Source organism: Aquarana catesbeiana, linkage group LG05 (assembly GCF_042186555.1).
Source record: "Aquarana catesbeiana isolate 2022-GZ linkage group LG05, ASM4218655v1, whole genome shotgun sequence".
Taxonomy (NCBI): Eukaryota; Metazoa; Chordata; class Amphibia; order Anura; family Ranidae; genus Aquarana; species Aquarana catesbeiana.
The window spans coordinates 82603333-82626001 of record NC_133328.1 but is presented as its reverse complement, the minus strand read 5'-3'; the positions used below and the strand labels follow the sequence as shown (position 1 = coordinate 82626001).

The following is a 22669-nucleotide window of genomic DNA, read 5'->3' as shown; positions in this document are numbered from 1 at the left end:
GAAGCGGCATTTCCAGACTCCCTCACCTCTCTCTCTGACCAATCCAGTGACTGGTAGGTCATGCCGGGACACTCTCAGAGACACAGAACCCGGCCCCACACCCCTCTCCTGCCTGTGAGGCGTCCGCTACTCCCGGCGACACTACAAGTGCCAGCATGCCCCGCCCCACACCAACCGGCTTCAGCGAACTCCCCGCGCCCGCTCCCCGCCTCACACCGCCATGGCGGCCCAGGCCGGACACCGCCGCACTTCCCTGCCTCTCCGTCTGCTGCCTCTGCGCATGTGCGTGACGTCCCGCCCTACGTCGGCGATCCAGCGAAGTGTGATCGGCCAATGAGCGTGCGCGGGGAGAAGCAGATTGAGCGCTGCCATTGGTCGGACGCAGCGGCCAGTCATCATCCGATCCTGCCCAGGTAAGTGAGTGGACCGGCGCTGCGTCGCTGCGGCCCCCGTTTCCTGCCCTCCCCCCTCCCTGCTCGGTCGGGCATTTCCTCACCGGCCCCGGTATAGTGGGGGGAGCTGTGTGTGAGGGGCCGGCTGACACCCGCCTGTGGTGACGCCCCATAGACTTACCATGGACAGGCAGGGACATCTCATTTCCTATAGACTGTACTGTGTGTGCAATAATTACAGGTGCATGGAGGAGGCTGTGCTGACACTGCATGGAGTTGGTTGAGTTGCCCTTGGCACGGGAGGAGGCTGCGGTGGTTCCCTTGGCACGGGGGGAGGCTGTGGTGGTTCCCTTGGCACGGGGGAGGCTGCGGTGGTTCCCTTGGCACGGGGGGAGGCTGCGGTGGTTCCCTTGGCACGAGGGAGGCTGCGGTGGTTCCCTTGGCACGGGGGGAGGCTGCGTTGGTTCCCTTGGCACGGGGGGAGGCTGCGTTGGTTCCCTTGGCACGGGGGGAGGCTGCGGTGGTTCCCTTGGCACGGGGGGAGGCTGCGGTGGTTCCCTTGGCACGGGGGAGGCTGCGGTGGTTCCCTTGGCACGGGGGGAGGCTGCGTTGGTTCCCTTGGCACGGGGGGAGGCTGCGGTGGTTCCCTTGGCACGGGGGGAGGCTGCGGTGGTTCCCTTGGCACGGGGGGAGGCTGCGGTGATGCCCCCCGCATGGGGGGAAGCTGTGGGGGTACCCTTGGCACGGGGGGAGGCAGCGGTGGTTCCCTTGGCACGGGGGGGAGGCTGCGTTGGTTCCCTTGGCACGGGGGGAGGCTGCGGTGATGCCCCCCGCATGGGGGGAAGCTGTGGGGGTACCCTTGGCACGGGGGGAGGCAGCGGTGGTACCCTTGGCACGGGGGGGGGGCTGCGGTGGTTCCCTTGGCACGGGGGGAGGCTGCGTTGGTTCCCTTGGCACGGGGGGAGGCTGCGGTGATGCCCCCCGCATGGGGGGAAGCTGTGGGGGTACCCTTGGCACGGGGGGAGGCAGCGGTGGTTCCCTTGGCACGGGGGGGAGGCTGCGGTGGTTCCCTTGGCATGGAGGGGTGATGCAGTGGTGCCCGTGGCACGGGGGGAGGCAGCGTTTAGTGGCAGGAAAAAAAACCCACTGCCAGTGCGTCCAGGAGCAGCAGAGTTTGGGCAGAAAAAGAACGATTGACGCTTCTAAATTTGCATTAATGTTAGACGCATTTAGTGCTTGAGGGTTTGTTCATTTCAGTGGCCAGAATATATTATTTATTCTGGTCAAGAAAATGAATACATGGCTAAATGCGTTACACGCTTTTACATTGTGGGGCGTGGGGTTTTTTTTTTGTTTTATATTTTGCCAAAATGCTGCTAGGAGAAAGGCATCTAGGAGAGTTTACAAAATGTCCTGTGCATGAGCCCTGAATACAGAAAATAAAAAGCAGGATTCAAGAAAAGAGTGAAAATTGGTCATTTCACTGTGCCAGGTACAGCATGGCTGCTTTCACACTAAGGCGTTTTTCAGGCACTAAAGGGCTAAAAACAGCGCCTGAAAAACGCCTCCCCTGCAGCTCCAGTGTAAAAGTCCGAGTGCTTTCACACTGGAGCGGTGCGCTTGCAGAATGGGAAAAAAGCCCTGCAAGCAGCATCTTTGGGGGTTGTGGGAGCGGTGAATATGGCAAAACTCCCCTGCCATTGAAAACAATGGCTTCGGCAGCGGTGCTTTGCGGGCGCTTTTAAGCCTTTTTTCGGCCACTACCGGGTGTTAAAAGCTCCCCGCTAGCGGCCGATAAGTGCCGCTAAAACGACAGTAAAGCGCAGCTAAAACTAGCGGCGCTTTACAGCCGTTGCCCCTCCCCCTGTTCCAGTGTGAAAGTGCCCTAAGTAAGATTGACATTTGAGGTAAAGATGAGAAGATTACAGGGAACCCAAAATACAAATTAATATGGGGGTAAACTAATGCGCAAAACCACATAAATACTACTAAAGGTAAAAAGAGAAGCTGCCAACATAAACAAGTGTTCCCACACTGCAAATACAAAAAAATATATAAATATGTGGCGCTAGCAAACCTAATCGATAAAAATCAGTGAATCTTCAATAATAAATGCGAAAATCCAACCACCAGGCAGTGATAACCTAAAATCTAAGGCAATGATGAAGCCTAAATGTGCACATTTTTTCAGGATACTTATTGGTCATTTATTTTATTGTTTGCACTTTGAAGTTAATATTGTGGTGATCTCTTTGCTTTAATTTGCACATTTAGGCTTCATCATTGCCTTTGATTTTAGGTTATCACTGCCTGATGGTTAGATTTTCACATTTTAGCATTTATTATTGAAGATTCACTGATTTTTATTGATTAGGTTTGCTAGCGCCACATATTTATATATTTTAACCCTCTGAATATGATTTGTTCTGTGCTGACCCAAAGCCAAACAGGTCTAGGGGTGCAGCAGGAATGCTTGCCATGCCCAATTTACCAATACATTGTATTTGTAGTGTTTTAGCAATACCAGTTCTGTGCTTTCCATTGCTGTTCCTTACTCTTTCAGCCATAACGTGGCAAGTGATGATGCAAAGCTGCACCATCCTGGATTTAGACTTTACTCTTGGGAATTTTACAAATGCTGAGAGAGTGCAGTTCGCTGCTAGGAGAAAGGTGAGCAAAAGAGGAAGGAAACCTCCCTATATACAGACATGTTCTGAATATACAGCAAGTAAAATAAGTATTGAACACGTCACCATTTTTCAAGGTAAATATATTTCTTAAGGTGCTATTGACATGAAATTTTCACCACATGTCGGTAACAACCCATGCAATCCATACATACAAAGAAACCCAAACAAATACGTTCAAAAATGAAGTTATGTGTAATAAAATGGAATGATACAGAGAAAATGCATTGAACACGCTAACTGAAATGTATTTAATACTTCGTACAAAATCCTTTGTTGGTAATGAGCTTCAAGATGCCTCCTGTATAGAGAAACTAGTCACATGCATTAGTCAGGTGTAATTTTGGCCCATTCTTCCACACAGTCTTCAAATCTTGAAGTTCTCCACAAAACACCTCAATGGTGAAAATCGTGTGTGATTAATATCAAAGGCAAACAAAAATATAAGTGAAGAAGAAGTCCATATAAATGAACTTGGAACACATAAATGTCTCTGCAGATGTGTATAAACAGAAATACTGGCTGTGGGAAAGTTTATGATGTAAATAAAAACTGAGTGGGTCAACACATGGATGCGACTTCCCTCTAGGATTCCAACAAGGTAAGACAATAATAAGCTGGACTCTTACCAGATCTCGTGGACTCCCCTGTCGTATGACATGGAGTCATGTAAGCGTTTCACCACACCAGGCCTGTAGATCGATATCCGGATCAACAAGGGTCATAAGTGTCGATTCCCCAGGTTCTCACGGGATCATCAAACGAATCCTTGTAGTGAATATAAGCGAAGTTCTGGCGACTGAAGTGTATGATGTATAGCCAGGTTGGGCTATATTAATCCTCTCCCAATCATATGTGGAAAGAAAAAAAGAGCTTCTCCATAGTGCAGATAAAACGGTGGTATCTTTTTATTGTAATAAAACAAGATACATAAAAACAAAGTGATCACAGAATAAAAAATATATATATGGGGCAACCTAAGAGAAGGTAAATAAGCCCGACATGTTTCGACCCATAGGTCTTTACTGGGGCATTCCCAGTAGAAGTATATCCTGGCTATACATCATATACATCATATCCTGGCTATACATCATACACTTCAGTCGCCAGAACTTCGCTTATATTCACTACAAGGATTTGTTTGATGATCCCGTGAGAACCTGGGGAATCGACACTTATGACCCTTGTTGATCTGGATATCGATCTACAGACCTGGTGTGGTGAAACGCTTACATGACTCCATGTCATACGACAGGGGAGTCCACGAGATCTGGTAAGAGTCCAGCTTATTATTGTCTTACCTTGTTGGAATCCTAGACGGAAGTCGCATCCATGTGTTGACCCACCCAGTTTTTATTTACATCACGAACTTTCCCACAGCCAGTAGTTCTGTTTATACACATCTGCAGAGACATTTATGTGTTCCAAGTTCATTTATATGGACTTCTTCTTCACTTATATTTTTGTTTTGCCTTTGATATTAATCACACACGATTTTCACCATTGAGGTGTTTTGTGGAGAACATTTACCACGTTTATGCGCTACATTTTTTATTCACATTATTCATTGTTGTTTGTCACATCGTATGTAGCTGCTCTATGTATTTATTTTAGCGCTCTGTTTTTCTGTTTTTCCTCATTTCAAATCTTGAAGGACTCTGATCTTTAGTTCTTTCCATAGATTTTCTATTGGATTAAAGTCAGGTGATTGACTGGGCCATTCTAGCAGCTTTATTTTCTTTCTTTAGAACCAATCGAGAGTTTCCTTGGCTTTGTATTTGGGATCATTGTCTTGCTGAAATGTCCACCCTTGTTTCATCTTCATCATCCTGATAGATGGCAGCAGATTTTTATCAATATTTCTGTCTTGGTACATTTTCCCATCCGTCCTTCCTTCAATGACATGAAGTTTGCCACTATCGTTTGCTGAAAAACAACCCCACACCAAGATGTTCCCACCTCCAAACTTGACTGTTGGTATGGGGGTGTTTTTGGGGTGATGTGCAGTGCCATTTGACCTCCAAGCATGGTGTGTATTTTGGCATCCAAAGGGTTCAATTTTGTCCTCATATGACCAGACTATATTCTCCCAGTATTTCACAGGCTTGTCTAAATGTTATGCAGCAAACTTTAAATGAGCTTCAACATGCTTTTTCTTTAGCAATGGAGTCTTGTGTGGTAAGCGTGCATACAGGCCATGGCAGTTGAGTGCATTACTTATTGTTTTCTTTGAAACAATTGTACCTGCTAATTCCAGGTCTTCTGATAATTCCTTTTACCCCTCTGTCAGAATTCTTGTGAGAAGCACCTGGTCGTGGCCGGTTTATGGTGAAATTATGTTCTTTCCACTTCCGGATTTTGGCCCAAACAGTGCTCACTGGAACATTCAGAAGTTTAGCTATCCTACTGTAACCAATAATAACAGTATATTTTCCAACAATAAAGTTGCAAAGGTCTTGAGAGAGCGCTTTGCTTTTACCAATCGTGAGAGGTTTTTTGAGTGACACCTTGGTAATGAGACACCTTTTTATAGGCCATCAGTTAAGACTCCATTTGAACTGACAAGGGGCAGGATTGCTTCCTAATTACTGATAGATTTCAACTGGTGTCTTGGCTTTCCATGCCTTTTTGCACCTCCCTTTCTTCATGTGTTCAATACCTTTTCCCTGTGTCATTCCATTTTATTACACATAACTTAAAGTGCAGTTCCACCCAAAAATGGAACTTCCACTTTTTGGATTCCTCCCCCCCTCCGGTGTCACATTTGGCACCTTTCAGGGGGGAGGAGGGAGCAGATACCTGTCTAATACAGGTATTTGCTCCCACTTCCTGGCATAGATCACCGCGGTGATTGCGGTGGCCTACGCCACTTCTGCTGCCTACCCCGTCCTCCCCCGCTGTATTCTGTGAGACACAGAATACAGCAGGGACCTGTGAGGACGCGCGGCTCGCGCATGCGCAGTAGGGAACCAGGAAGTGAAGCCGCACGGCTTCACTTATTCCCTTACCGAGGATGGGGGCGGCAGCAGCCGAGAGCCGAAGGACGGATCGGCTTCGGCTGCCGACACCGCGGGCTCTCTGGACAGGTAAGTGTCCATATGTTAAAAGTCAGCAGCTGCAGTATTTGTAGCTGCTGGCTTTTTTTTTTTTTCAGCAAACCTCCACTTTAATTTCTGAACTTATTAGTTTTGGGTTGTTACTGACATGTGGTGAAAATTTCATGCCAATAGCACCTTTAGAAACATATTAAGATAGAAAAATGGTGGCAGTGGCAGTCTATGTATTTTCATTATATGGTTTTACTTTAACCACTTGCCATATAGCAATATGACGGCAGCAAAGTGGTTTAGTTATCCTGTTCATACATCATATGACGTGATCGGGATAACAAGCTGGCGCACGGCGATCGGAGGTGCTGTGTGTCAGTCTGACACACCACAACTCCGATCGTGGTATGGAGCCTCTGACAGAGGCTTCTTACCACGTGATCAGCTGTGACCAATCACAGCTGATCATTCGCGTGAACCAGGAAGTACCGATAAACGGCTTTCCCCGATTCACGCTGACAGGGAGAGCCGATCGGTGGCTCTCCCTGTCAGAGGGGGGGTCTGCACTGATAATCAGCACATTGATTATCAGTGCAGCCCCCATCATATGTGCCCATCACCTGCCAGCCTGTGCCCCATAATAAACGCATGCCAGTGCCCCATCAGTAATGCCTGCCAGGGCCCTTCAGATGCCGCTCAGACATGCCTGTCAGTAGCTCCTCATCAGTGCTGCCTATCCAGTGCCACCTATCTGTGCCCATCAGTTTTTTTTTTTTTTTTTTTTTTTATAGTGCGAAAAATAAAAACCGCAGTGGTGATCAAATACCATTAAAAGAAAGCTCTATTTGTAGGAAGAAAATGATAACAATTTTGGGTACAGTGTTGCATGACCACGCAATTGTCATTCAAAGTGCAACAGCGTTGAAAGCTGAAAATTGTGCTGGACAGGAAGGGGGGAAGTGCCCGGTATTGAAGTGGTTAAACACATATTCAAGAAGGAATGGAAAGTTTGGTGTTTATTGGAGACTGCTTGCATTGTTATAAGTACTAACTCTCTATTCACATTGTGGTAGTAAAAAGCAAGCACTGAACCGGCATTGATCACTGCTGCTTTTTAAATAATCCAATGGTTGCCCCATACCCACTCCAGTTTTTTGTGAGTAGGCTTGCAGGATGGTATAAAGGGTTAGTTCACTTTTTTTTTTTTTTTTTAAATATTCTTAAAAAGTAATAACCTCCCCAACCTCCAGTCACCTCTGTACCTACTCCTGTGACCAGGACTAATTCCAACTCCTCTTCCCTTATCCAGTAACCAGTTCCTATCCATTGAGCAGGGGTATTACTCTCACCCCTGCCCTACCTCAGTGCCTCACTGTCACTCTAGGTTTCTATGTCAACCAGCACTGTGGCGGCAGCATGTTCCTAAATTATTATTATTATTACAGGTACTTATATAGCGCCGTCAATTTACGCAGTCTACCCTACCCTCAAGGAGCTTACAACCTAAGGTCCCTAACACATATTCATACATACTAGGGCCAATTTAGACAGGATCCAATTACCCTACCAGAATGTCTTTAGAGTGTGGGAGGAAACCGGAGTACCCGGAGGGAGGAAACAAAGGGAGAACATACAAACTCTAGGCAGATGGTATCGTGCTCGGGATTCAAACCAGTGACCCTTTTTGCTGCTAGGTAAAAGTGCTAACCACTACATCACTGTGTTGCCCGCCATAAAGCCAGCCATAGACAAGCTGAAAACCGTACGTTCTGTCGATTGAGAGACGAAAATGGCATATACAATTGTGTCGTCATTTGCTTTGTTTTTCTTTAAACAAATCAAGCATATTGGATCAGGCAGTTTGGTTGGTGGCATAAAAATCATTTATCGCAGCTGGCACACTAACGGCACGAAAAATGAGCGACCTGACGATCAACAAGAATTTTTGTTTGCTTTTTGACTCCTCTATGGCCTAAGCCTCCCTCCAGCATACATATGTGGTGCTGAGATTTAAAGTCTGCCATGTGCTGCTGAAGTCATACAAAAAGATGGACATCCAGCTGCACTTTACATTGTTTTGCCACACAAGGAAGAAGTGTTCTTTGGGGCCATCGAAGACCAAAAAATTGATATTTTAAGGTGGAGAAAAGGGGGATCCAGGGTCTCTTTAACCACTTAAAGATCAGGCCTTTATCTGACATTTGTTGTTTACAAGTAAAAATTCTGTATTTTTTGCTAGAAAATTACTTGGAAGCCCCAAACATATATTTCTTCTTTTTTTTTTTTTTTTTTTTTAAGCAGAGACCCTAGATAATAAAATGGTGGCCGTTGCAATATTGTTTAAGTCACACTGTATTTGCGCAGTGGTCTTTCAAACAGCCGGCATCAGCAGGCTTTTGGGGGGAAAAAACACTTTAATAAAAAATTAAAAGGGAAAAAAAGTAAATTTAGCCCAATTTTTTTGGTTTAATGTGAAAGGTGATGTTGGGCCGAGTACATAGATACACAAGGTTTGATTCACACTAATACGTTTTTTGATGCTTTTTGCATTTTGCAGGGAATTTTTTTTAACATGGGTTCCTATGAAACACGTTCACATCAATGCATTTTTGTGCCTCTGCGTTTTTTGGAAAGGTTCGGGGACTTTTTTTCCTGCAAAATGCATCCAAAACATAAGTTCTGTGTCTTTACCCCGATTTTACCACTATTTGCATTTTGCAATTTGTCTTTTTTTTGTTTGTTTTTCCTTTATTTTTTTTACATTCACTATATATAGCTGGTTGTTTAGGAGCATGGCGGGAAGCTGGCCGCTGCATCCTTAGCAATGGGCGAGTCATCAGCTGTTAGGGGCAGATTCATGAAAAAAATGGCGTGGGGTCCCCCCAGTCCATACCAGGTTCTTCGGTCTGGTATGGATTTGGAGGGGACACCCACACGCCAATTTTTTTTTTTTTTAATTAAAAAAAAAAAAAAATGGCGTGGGTTCCCCACCCAAAATCCATACTAGACCCTTATCCAAGCATGCAGCACAGCAGGTCAGGAAAGGAGGAGACGAGCCAGTGCCCCCCCCCTCAACCATACCAGACAGCATGCCCTCAACATGGCGGTGCTTTTTGTTGAATGGGACAAGGCCCACCCTGGCCGGTGGTTGTCAGGGTCTGTGGGCGGGGGGCTTATCAGAATCTGGAAGGCAATAAGAAATACAAAACATTATTATCTACATGTATGAAATCTCTCGAGCAGGCTGTACCGAAGGCGAACCTGTCCGAGGCGGGATATACCTAAATTGACAGGGAAATCCATCACATCATAGAGGGAAGTCTAAAATAGGGTAGAGAATGCTATCCTGTACACACCATATTTTCATCTATTTATTTGAAAAGAAGCAGAAGAAAGAGTGAGGGGGAGAGATAAGAGGGGAAGAAAAAAGAAAAGAAAAAGGGTGGTGGAGTGATGGAGGGGTCACCTCCCGGGAGAAGGCATCAGCAGCATCAGTCCAGCAGTGGGAACCTCTGACAAAGAATCTTAATTAGGTTTATTGGAGGAATTCATCAGAGAAGCGGAAGAGGTCCCGGTGATGCCATCTGGACTTGTGTTCCTCTGACTTATCCTGCAGATCCGAGGTCAGATCTTCCATTTGCTCTATATCCTTCACTCTTGCGAAGCACTGAGCCATCGTTGGGGCAGACTGTTGCTTCCACAGAGGCGCAATGCAAGCCCGTTCAGCATTAAGGAGGTATTTGAGGGGATTTGTGGTAACGTTTCCTTGACAATGGGGTGAGGTTAAGCAGGACAGCAGCTGGGTTATCTTGTAATGAAATGTCTGTGAACTTATGTGTAAGCTTAAGCACTGTTTGCCAGAAAGTGGCAAGCGTAGGACACTCCCAAAAAATATGTAGAAGGGTACCCGAATGGAGGCCACAAAGCCAGCAAAGATCTGTCTGAAGAGGGAATATCTAGAACTAATGGGGTTCTATACCAACGTGTCATAATTTTGTACGTGGTTTCCTAGTACCTACTGCATAGGGAGGATTTCTGTGCAAAAAAAAGTATTCTCTCCTTTTGGGGATCAGTAAAGGTAACTTGCAAGTCTCTCTTGCTAAGAACAGAGGGTCTTCAGTGGCATGGAGATCGAACAAAGATTTATGTGAACAGGTCCTTTATTTAAAAAAAAAATAGCTCTGTCTTCCCCCCGAGCAGTCTTCTTCCTCAATGCCGGTTACTCGCTAAGGCTCTCCAGGTGACGTCATCAGATGGCCATGTCCCATGACTGCATAAGACATTCCAGACAGCGGGGGACGTCACAATGGAGGAAGACAGCATCATGACAAGAGTGGACTTTTTTATTTTTAGCAGGTAACCAGTGGCAAGGAAGAAGACAGCTTCGGGAGAGATGACATCAGGAAGAGACAGCTCGGGTAGGAGACAGAGCTATTTTTTTTTTTAATAAAGGACTTGTCAAAAAAACGGCTCTTGTGGTTTTTTTTTTACGTTTCACTACTTTTTTGGTGAATGGGTAGGTGTACGATGTACCCAATACCCATTTACACAGCGGTGGGACAGGGATCTGGGGGCCCCCACGGCATTTATTTTATATATAATTTTGTTTTTTTGGCATAGAGCTGTCCCCTCCAAATTCATACCAGACCGAAGGGCCTGGTATAGACCTGGGGGGGCTTTATGCCAATTTTTTTTTTTTTTTTACAGCTGATGACTCATCCGTTGCTAAGGATGCGGCGGCCGGCTTCCCGACCTGCTCCTTAGCAACCAGCTATATACAGTGAATGTAAAAAAAAAGACACAAATCGCGGTAAAAACACGGTTAAAAGCAGAAAGCACAGCAAAAGCACTGCAGAGATGCTCAAACGTAACATGTATAGATGCGAATCGAGCCTAAAATGTCACGCTTTCAAATTGCGCATGCTCGTGGAATGGCGACAAACGAAGGCACTTAGAAATCTTCATAGGCAGCGCTTTAAATTGCATATGCATTTACTTTTGCACGCAAACACAGAGGGATGGGATGCTTTAAATGTATTTATTTCATTTTTATGCTGTCCCTTGTAAACATCCCTTGTAATAGAAATAAGCATGACAGGTCCTCTTTATTAAGAAAATACCCCAGATATCTCATTTACCCTTAAAAGCAAAAGGAAAAAAACGGAAGTGACGTTTAATGTTGCTTCGGTCCTCCAAGGGCATAGAGCCCTCACTCGACTTCCTGCCTAGCCTTTGGCTGCATCGGGTTGGTTCCGGGTTTACAGGCGGCTCCAGTAAACTTGGAATTGACCAGGAAGGACGGAAGGCGGCACCTCTCCCACCATCTATAAAAGTGATCACTTTTATCTAAAAGCTGGCCGCCTAAGAGAAAAAAACGATACTAGGTTATGGCAGCTAGCTGGTGCCATAATGATAGTATTTAACATCAAAATCATGACGTACATTCCCAGTTAGGCAGTCGGCAATTGTGCTGGTGGGATAATACAGAACAGACCTTACATGACATGAATAAAGAAAAATAGATGATGTTTGTCTTTCAAATTGTATGTTATCTGTCTACATTTGTGTCACAATTCAGCCTTCCTGATTTACCTGCTGTGGTGTGTCACTGCAATCTTCAGTATCAAAAGCATTGGTTGGAAGTGTGTAGATCAGGGGTCTCAAACTGGTGGCTCTCCAGCTGTTGCGAAACTACAAGTCCCATCATGCCTCTGCCTGTAGGAGTCATTCTTGTAACTGTCAGCCTTGCAATGCCTCATGGGACTTGTAGTTTTGCAACAGCTGGAGGGCCGCCAGTTTGAGACCCCTGGTGTAGATAAATGGACACAACCAAGCAAGTTGTCTCTATTTTATGTCGGGCTGCTTGGTAATATTCATGGCGCTGCATAGTTAACATTTTAAAGCAGGGTGAATAAGAATCAATGATTTTTTTTTTTTTTTTTTTTTTTCAAAAATCTGATTTTTTTTTTTCCTTTTTAAATCGTATTTTTCGATTTTTTTTTTTTTTTTTTTTTTTTTTTTTATCAAATTTATTTTAATAAAATGCTTTTGGAGTAAAAATCTATCTATAGATAGTAATTAAGATACATTAATCATTTAGTTTATTCAGCATGAAATGATGCTTAGTTAGGTAGCATGAGGCTGTATATTCTGCAATATTTACATTTTTGGTAAACTCATTCAATGAATCCAATCTCTGCATGCTGAGATAACATGCTCTGCATTGATGCATTCACACAATTTCACAGTAACCATGAGATAAAACAAAGTTCAGGAATATTCCTTTATCCCATTGTTTTGCAAAACTTTGTACAAGACAAACTGTATGATTGAATCAGTTCTGATATATCGCTGTTTTACTAACCTGACAGCTTATTATTCTAAATAGGAAACCTTCATTTTGTTTGCAAATATTAAAGATTCTAACTACCAGCAAGAATAAGTCCTTACATTTAAAGAGCACCTGTCATTTCAGATCCATCATGGCAGCGCCTGTTAGAGGGCATCCACTCACCTGCTGCCACCACGTCCCTCACCTTTTTGTGTCACTGCCGCATCACCAGCCATCCTATTAAAGTGAATAGGACTGTCGGTGAGTCAACAGCGGGTCAGATGAGGAAGCACTGTGGGACAGAGATGACAGTTGCTCTTTTAAAAATTATGATTTAAAGTGGATGTAAGCCCAATGTCATCCTTTCTAAACTAGTGCCATAGGGGTTATCTATAAGGATATACAGGCCTCCTGCATGTATCTACCTGTCAAATGTCTCCCCTCTGTCTGTTATTAGACCCGAAAAACTGCAGATTCTGTGGGTGGGCCTGTTGTCTGGAGCTTGGTGGGTGGAGTCGTGATGTCAGACTCCCCACCCACCTCTACACTCCCCTTGTCAATATTCATTTTCTCCTGTGTATTTCTTACACTGAACTTCTGCTATGATCTCTAACATCCAGTGAAAAGACAGAAAAGTAACCACATGACTTCAGCATGCCAAATCATGGTGAGGTGTGGAACAGCCAATCCTTGCAGAGCTGCTGAAGAAAGCAGTGGGGGTGGGAATTAAAAAATAATGCATGTCTTAGGCTAGTGCACAAGATATGTAAATCACCTGTCACTCACAGCAAGGGGGAGGATTTGACAAAGTTTTTCTCTGTTTGTCAAGTTTTATCTCACTGAACAATAAAAGAGGATTGCTCAGAGCTGGATTAAGGCTGGGCCTAAATGATAGGAAATCTTATACTCTACATTATGGCATAAAAAAAAAAAAAAAAAAAAAAATGGGGTTTAAATCAAATCCACCCTGTTTTAGCCCTTTCGCTGCCAGGCACCGTGCTATATTTTGTACACTCAGGTGGCCAGGCAGTTTTTGCAATTTTTCCTTTGCTTTATTATTTTTCACTTAACTTTCAGAGTTTGTCAAAGACCCTCCAAACCATATATTTTCTGAAAGCACATGATAAGTAGAATAAAAAGAAGGTGCTACTGATTTTATTTTTAGACCCTGCGGTGTTTGCGCAAATGTTTATCAAACCAACATATTTGCAACAAATACACAAACTATTAGCAGATAAAACACACAGTAAATTTTACAAAATTCCTACTAAATATAAAAGCTTAACCTGTATTGTGTTAATAAATAACAAATATTTGTAACTGTTAAATTGCGCCTTTTTCCGAAATGGTGAAAATTGAACGTACGCAAAAATGAAAATATCCAAATTTCTCAAAAAATCTGAAGGTTTTCATTTTTTCCCTTACAGCTTTCAGAATTTGTGAAAGATCCCCAAAACCATATATATTTTTTGAAAGCCTATGACCTCTAGACTAAAAAGAAGGTGCTATTGATTTTTTTTTTTTTTTTTTAGACCCTGCGGTATTTGCGCAAATGTTTATCAAACCAATATATTTGCAAAAAATACACTAAAACCATTATTAGCAGATAAAAACACAGCTAATTTTACAAAATTCCTGCTAAATCCCTACTAAATATAAAAGTTTAACCTGTATGGAGTTGATAAATAACAAATATTTGTAATATTTAAATTGCGCCTTTTTGAGAAATAGTGAAAATCGGAGGTACATAAACGCTTTAGAAAATCTGGAGGTTTTCCTTTTTCACTTACAGCTTTCAGAATTTGTAAAAGACCCCCCCCCCCCCCAACCATATATTTTCTGAAAGCACATGGCCAGTAGATTAAAAAGAAGGTTCTACTGATTTTTAAGGCAGCACGATATTTGCACAAATGTTTATCAAAACAATATTTTCGCTAAAAATACACTGAAACCATTAATAGTGCACATAAACACAACATAACTTACAAATTCCTGCTAAATTGCTACTAAAGCATTGTTCACATGTGGCATACTAAAGTGTACGCCCATGGAGGGTCATGTTTAACCGCACAGGGATACACAGGTGTTCCATGCATCCCTGTACAGGCAGTCCCATTTATGTAAATTGGGATGCAATGGCTGCACAGGCATAGCTGCTGTTCCCAATCTGACGTCCGTGTGGGTGTGGGTACATGACCCCAAACGCAGACCGTGTGTGCTCAGGGACATGCATGTGGACCTACATGGATGTAAAATTGGGAGCAACGGCTATGTTTGTGCAGTTGCTGCATCCCAAATGACAATCAATGGGACTGTCTGTACAGAGATGCATGGAACACCTGTGCATCCCTGTAAAGGTACGCTGTGTATGCCCTGTGTGAACAAGGCCTCAGGCCCCTTTCACACAAGCAGACCGATCAGATCTGTCTATCCGTTTTTTAGGCGGGCCCAATCGGACCACCCATTGTTCTCTATAGAGGCTGATGTAAATGGACATGTGTCTGTTTACACCCATCTGCATCTGATCAAGTCCAGTCCGCTAAAAACAGAGGGATGGGGATCCCATTCCCCATCCATCTAGCAGATGGTATCCGATGGAACTGGACAGGCGGTCCGTTTCCATCCGACTGCCCCATAGAGAAGAGCGAGCTGTGTCCGTGTCCACTCTGCATTAGTGGAGCTGACATGGACCTGTCATCCGCCTGCTCAGCAGGGATCAGCAGACAGATCCCCCGCTGAGCAGGCAAATCTGCTTGACAGAGTCTGCTCCATGTGAAAGTGGTCTTACCAGGAGTGGCCGGTCCATTAGGGATGCTGGGGCGCCGCCCCCTGCAGGGTGCTGGACTCATACGTTTGCATGAGTTTGTTTTTTGTTTTTTTGGTTTTTTTTTTTCAAGCTACATGATTAGAGCCTGAGGCTCTAATTGGCTTAAAAAAGGTTGGGCTCGGGGCGCAGAGCATTGCACCCCGAACCCACCAACTTGTGACAATAGCGAATTAATATTCGCTATTGTCTTCCAGCTTCTCCTCCTGGCCAATCATGAAGTATGGGGGGGGTGATTTGACCCAGGTGTTTCGTCCCCCCAAGCAGCACCTGAAGCTGGCGGTAGCCGGCTTATGATGGTGGCTGCGGGGGTTCGGTTTGAGGGGGGGTAGGATCGGGTGGAGGGGGGGGAAGAAGGGGGGGTGAAGGGTATAAGTGACCATAAGCTTATAGGAGAGGGAGAAACGAGGTCTGTACGCTGTACTGACTTGGCCACCTGCACACTTCTGTAGGTCCGTACTGCGTACGGATTGGGCATTGAAAGGGTTAAAGCAATTTCCAGAGACAAATGCAGTACACCTAAATTAGTGAATGTGTGCTTTTAAAAGAGCACATATTTTCTTTCCATTTTCAGCATGTATATTGAGCTGCCTTAGCCTGATTTGTTTCACAGGATATGGCAAATGTAAGGTTTGCAGTCCATATACATTTTCAAAAGCAAAAAAAAACACAAATGCTTGTTTATGCTCCTGTTTGTTTCCCTGACGACGCGCTGTGACATAAAACTATTTGGGTGGGGCCACGAACTTGTGACATCTTTCACGCCCGCTGATGCCGGCTGTCGGCGAGGCCCAATGCGGTTTGAATGCTTTTTATTGTCCTGAATAATGTGAGTACCTTGTGGTGGTTTTAACAATAAACGTGTATTAACAGTATTTATGACATGTGCGGCCTGTCTTCCTTTTCCTCTATGGCGGCTTTCTGAGTTGGATCTGAAGTTGTGGCGTTGGTATTGGGGAATATCATATGTTGAAACCCAGTGGATCATACTTATCCCATTTAGAGACATGTGGAGGGGTCCATTATTTCTCGTGTGTTTGATCTCTGTAAATGGGGATCACAACAATCTGGTAAGAGGCTTGATTACGGTGGAGGGCACGTGTGTATGGTGGATTTCCTTAACAATTCACGTGGTTTGCCACCTGGTGGGATATATCATTAAAGCAGAGTTCTGCATGAAAATAAAATAAAAGTCAGCAGCTACAAATATGGCAGCTGCTGACTTTTTTAAAATAAGGACACTTATCTGTCCAGGGCACCTGCAATGTCCTCACCCGAAGCCGACCCATCCCTCGACTCCGGGTGGCGGCGACAGCATCTTCAGTAAGGGAATCGGGAAGTGAAGCCTTGTGGCTTCACAACCTTGTTCCCTACTGCACGTGCCCGAGTTGCGCTGCACGTTCTGAATGGTCCCTGCTGTCTTCTGGGACCTGTGTGTCTCCCAGAAGACAGCAGGGGGGATGGAGGAGGGGTCGGTTGTGGCGTAGATCGCCGCGGATACTGCAGCGATCTTTTGCTGGAAGGGGGAGCAAATACCTGGATTAGACGGGTATCTGCTCCCCCCTTAAATGGTGCCAAATATTACACAAGGGGGGGATCCGATAAGCGGAAGTTCCATTTCTAGGTGGGACTCCACTTTAACTGGAGAAGAATTAGATACACCTTTATTTCGCTTTGCTTTCATTTCTTTTGGAACATGGACTTATTTCCATAATAGTCCTTATGGACTATTCAGTTCACTGTTTGATTGTATATTGATACAATTTCAGTATTTCATTTATGTATATATAAAAAAAAAAAAACACAAATGTTGAGCGGTGTTGAACAACATCTCTTGTGATAGCTGGAGCAGTGACCGGTTCTCTTTAGGCTGGGTTCACATATATGTGGGTTTCCCTGCATCCAATTTGCATGACAGGAGAGAGTGTGGCTGACTCTCAATGGAGCCGGTTCACACAGCTCCAGGGCAGCTGCGGTCTGCATTTGGAAAGGGTCCTGTGTGTCTTCTGCTCTGATTCAGGACTTCAGGTGCAAATATAGACAAAAATTCAGACCTGATTCGCACTTGAATTGGTGAACAGGGACGCACAAGACCCCATGCTGTGAGCTGCGGCCGCAGAATATGTGAACAGAGCCTTATGGAGAGTTCTACGGTCTATTAGACCTATTTGATTGGCCTTTTCACTGGTCTGTACAACCATCGCTATGCCATGCACAGCTGCACCAGATTTTGCACACTCCAGTTTTAGTAAATGAACCCTGTAGCGCATACCAGTAATGTATAGCACTTTATAGGTTCATTGCCGATATTTTGAATATCACCCCATCGTGCATACGCAACTCGCCTGCTCAACAGCGTACCACAACACGTCGTGTGGTAGGCTGTGTTGACAGATTTAGTGCAGGAGTGATTTCTTCTTCATTGGGACCCATTTGCATTGAAAAGGTTGTAGTAACGCACTGTGCCCACATTGCAGGATAGAGCTTACTGCAGTGCAAATATATCTGGAGCAGAAGATTGTGTAAGCAGACCCTGGAAACTGAAAGCCTGGCTGTCATGTTAATCCAATAATTGATCTTGGGGAAACTGATCTGTATGCTTTTCTGGGTTAGTGACTCAAAGAATAGAAGCCAGGTAACTAGCATTTCAGGAGAAGAAAAGCAGCAGTCTGCAGATTTTTTTACCATGCTCTTTTCCTTTAAATATACATTTTACACTGCTAACACCCTGCTTCCCCACAGAATGTATTATTATGCATTAGATGAGTAAATGTAGAAAGGAAATCGCTATGTCAGAAATGAAAGAGGCTTTTGGTGATTAGAAGAGACATTTAAGTGCTGTTTGCATGGGCCTACCTTTATTAATTCATAGCACAAATTGAAGTGACGCTTGCAAGTGATTTTGATGGTTCCTTATACAAAATACAAATCGTTTTGCTTTGGTGCTCTTGTAGTCTGAACATGTTGTAGTATTTCTGTGTTTCTGCATGTCCGGTCATTCTGTAAGCAATAGCTCCTCTCCACACATAGATCAATGAGTTGTTGGCTTGTCCTCTCACTCAGGAGGGCTTCCCTGCATCTCATATTACATCAGCTGTCAACAGAAGGTCTTTGTTATCAGGCTTTACTATTTACTGGGTCAAATGCAAAGGCAAATCACGCTCATCTGCAAATATATACGAAAATACAAAACTGAGCAACAACTTGATAGAAACTTTAAATCGACATCTCTTAAAGTGGATGTAAACCCGATTCATGAAATTTGAGCTGGGCACATATATCTGCAGTGTTTTCTTATCTCTCGCCAAAGCTCTAAGTCCCGTGGCTTTCTCCTGCTCCGTTCTTCTGTTATTAGCAAAATAACATCTAACAAGTTCTCTGACACTTGTGATAAAATGAGCCTGAAATTTGTGTCAGGGCGGGTGATATAAATAGATTAGCAGACAGCTGGTCAATTCACAGCACAGCTCTGCAAGTCTCTGCCTATGAGGAGATGGGGTGTGTGCCTTTCCTCCTGTCAGCTGTCTCAGTGTATGGCAAGACTCCCCTCCCCTCCCCCTGCTGGAACAGGAAGAGAAAATTCTAACACTTTCTAAACAATATAAAAAGCTGAAGACAGCAGATATACATATAAAACTTATGTGGGGAGATTTGTTTCATCTCTATGTATCATCTGAGGCTGTTCACTTCACTGGGTATAATGTGAGGGTTTACAACCACTTTAAGCTACAATAGGAATGTAAGGGTTAATCAATGCATCTGATCTGTAAAATGTGTATAGGTGTACAACCCCAATTCCATGCCATGTAAAGTCTACATAAAAGCAGAATGCAATGATTTGCGAATCTCATAAACCCATGTTTTATTCACTGTAGAAAATAGAAAACACATCAAATGTTTAAACTGAGAAAATGTACCATTTTAGGAAAAAATAAGGTAATTATAGATGGCAGCAATGCGTATCAGAAATTTGGGGTGGGGCCATGTTTACCACGGAGTAGCATCACCTCTTCTTTTCATAGCACTATGTAAACGCCTGGAAGAGAGGAAACCAGTTGGTGGAGTTTTGGGAAAGGAATGTTGTCCCATTCTTGCCTGATAAAGGATTCTAACTGCTCAACAGTCCTGTGTCATCTGTTGTATTTTTCGTTGATGCGCCAAATATTTTCAGTTGGTGAAAGGTCTGGACTGCAGGAAGGTCAGTTAAGCCCCTGGATTCTTCTATTATAAAGCCATGCTGATGTCATAGATGCAGTGTGGAGAGTAGCATTGTCCTGCTTAAATATGCAAGGGCTTACCTGTAAAAGACATTGGGCTTGGCTTACTAAAGGCAAATACACTGTGAACCCACAAAATCTCTGCAAGTGCAGTTGCTCTAGAAGTGCTGCTGATTTCTATCATCCAATCATTTGGCATCAAAAATGCTGTGTTTTATTAGGTATTCTTGGCAAAATGAAGGTTTACCTAATTTACTTAGCTCTGGAGCAACTGCACTTTCATTGTGCAGTATATCTGCCTTAAAGTAGATGTAAACCCCCCCCAAATTTTTTTTTTTTATATCATACTGTAGAGTATAAGATTTCCTATCATTTGAGCCCAGTCTTGCCACACATAGTAAGGGCTCTTTCACACGGAGGATCCGTATGTCCGTTTTTCATCCTTCCGTTTTCGGATGAAAAACGGACATACATGTATCCCTATGGAGCGTCGGATGTCAGCGGTGACATGTCCGCTGACATCCGACCCACTCCGATCCGAAAAGGGTAACGGAGGAAAACCCTACTTTTTCATCTGTTATCGGATCGGGTGACGACGGACTCTACAGTCCGTCATATTCCGATCCCCAATAGGGGAGAGCGGCGCTCTGACAGGTCCGTCGCTGCACAGTGTGCAGCGGCCCTGCGATGGACCTGTCATTTTCCTGCTCAGCAGGGATCGGCGGAGCGATCTCCGCTGAGTAAGCGGGTGTTCACGGGGCGGATCATCACTGATCCGCCCCGTTTGAAAAAGCCCTTAATCCATCTCTGAGCAATCCTCTTTTATTGTTCAGTGAGACAATTCTTGACAAAATGAGAAAAACTTTGTCAAATACTCTCCCTTGCTGTGAGTGACAGCCTAAGACACAGGCATTATTTTTTAATTCCCTCCCCCCACTCCTTTCTTCAGCAGCTCTGCAAGGATTGGCTGTTCCACACCTCAGCATGATTTTGCATGCTGAAGTCATGTGGTTACTTTCCTGTCTTTTCACTGGATGTTAGAGATCATAGCAGAAGTTGTGTTAGAAATACACTGGGGAGTGTAGAGGTGGGCGGGGAGACTACTGACATCACGACTCCACCCCCCGAGCTCCAGACAACAGACCCACCTACAGAATCTGCAGTTTTTCGGGTCTAATAACAGACAGCGGGGAGACATTTGACAGGTAAAGATACATGCAGGAGGCCTGTATATCCTCATAGATAACCCCTATACCAGTAGTTTAGAAAGGATGACATTGGGTTTACATCCACTTTAAGTAAATCAACCCCATTGTATAGATGGGAGCATATGGTGCTCTAAAACCTGGATATGTCTTTCAGCATTGATGGTGCATTTCCAGATGTGCAAGCTGCCCATTCCCTACACACTAATGCACCTGCTAACCGTCAGAGAACTGATAACAAGCCAGAAGGTCCCTCTCCTCTTTAGTCCAGAGGACGTGGCACCCATGGTTGCCAAAAAGAATGTAAAATTTAAATTAGCCGCACCACAGAAAGGTTTTCCACTTTGCAACAAACCACCTTAAATAAGCTTGGGCCCAGAAAAGACTCTGGCGTTTCTGGATCATGTTCAGATATGGCTTCTTCTTTGCATGCGCGTGGGAGCCGTCAGTCACAGCACACGCTGGGGGAAGAAATGACACGGTGGTCCGTTTCTTCACAGTGCATGCATCTTCGACTTCGGCGCACTACAAGTGAAATTCCTCCTAAACGGCGCACGTTTAGGTGATCTTTCCACTACCTATAGGTAAGCCTTTATTCTAGGCTTACCTATAGATAAAAGTAAGACAAAAGGGTTTACAACCACTTTAACTTGCATTTTTCAATGCCGCAAGGGGAACTGTGTTCACAGTGGTTTTTGGAGGTTTTTCTGAGCCCATGCAGTGATGCCCATCACAGAATCATGTCTGTTTTTAATGCAGTGCCACCGGAGGACTCAAGGATCACAGGGCATCCAATATAACATTTCGGCCTTGTCCCTTACGCACAGAGATTTCTACAGATTCTCAATCTTTTGATGGTATTATGTACGGTAGATGATGATATCTTTAAAGTCTTTGCAATTTTATGTTGACGAACATTATTCTGAAATTTTTCAACAATTTTTAGATGCAACTTTTCATAGATTAAAATAGAGCTATAGGCAATTTTTTACTTCCTGTTCCATAGTCAAACAGGAAATCCCTGCAAATTAAAGGAATTCCTTGGGGACCCTCAGGTCACCAGAACCCATTGAAAGATTTCAGTCTATTATTTTTCGGGGGGACAATCCAAAATTTGGGGTTTTCTTTTACATTCAATGATAATTGTAAACAGGACAAATGGAAAGGGGGAATCGCCCTGACGCGGGGGCACAGACAATAAAAACTGACAGGTGTTCTAATCCCTCTCCACTCTATCCAAAGCAAAAAAAAAAAGTTTTGCCTTTAGTTCTATTTTAATGAACCTCTGCCTATCTTTACTTCTGAGACACTCTGACTCTCTCTAAAGCTGGCCATACATGGGTCGAATTCTGAATGAATTTTCTTTCGAAAATCGTGTTTATGCAGCCATCGAATTTGAGTGATTAGGCATGTTGGAAATTTTAGGAAAAATGAACGAATTTCTAATGATGGGAGAATCGTGTGAGGAATATAATCGAAAAAGAAATGCACATTAGCTGTGACCTGGAAAGAAAAGAAGATTCCCGGCCACAACATTTCTTTTTTGTAGCAATACGAGGTGAAATTGAAGGCTTGGTTGATTAGATTTAGAAATCAATGGTGGCATTAGTTATACTTTGATGAACCTTTGCCCATCTTTACTTCTAAGACACTCTGACTCTCTAAAGCCGGTCATACATGTGTGGATTACAAAACGCATGTAATTTCTGTTTTTGGATCAAAAAATCGTTCAGAATTCGACCCATGTATGCCCTGCATTAGATGCCTTTTTATTTCCAGTCATGTTACTGACCTGTTGCCAAACTCCTTAGTTGCAAAATGTTCTTCCTGCTCTTCCCTTTTAGTACCACTTACTTTGCCAGCTTTTTGTTGCCCTGTCCCAACTTTTTTGAGACATTTTGCTTTCATCAATTTTTAAAATTACCTTTTTTTTTTTCTTAACCACTTCACGCAAAATCATGTACCT

At 44.0% G+C, this 22669-nt stretch overlaps 1 protein-coding gene across 5 annotated transcripts in view; it reads left to right on the top strand.

The window, feature by feature from the left end:
- Nucleotides 1–260: 260 nt before the first annotated feature.
- ZMYND11 (zinc finger MYND-type containing 11) overlaps nt 261–22669 on the top strand; it is a 147908-nt gene continuing 125499 nt past the window's right edge. For 3 of the 5 annotated variants that reach the window (XM_073629918.1, XM_073629917.1, XM_073629916.1), the window contains exon 1: nt 261–413. In XM_073629918.1, coding sequence (XP_073486019.1) covers nt 334–413 — 80 coding nt within the window. In that variant the 5' untranslated portion in view covers nt 261–333. Of the gene's footprint in view, nt 414–3038; nt 3063–22669 lie in introns of those variants that run through there. The other 2 variants (XM_073629919.1, XM_073629920.1) reach the window with 2 other exon arrangements.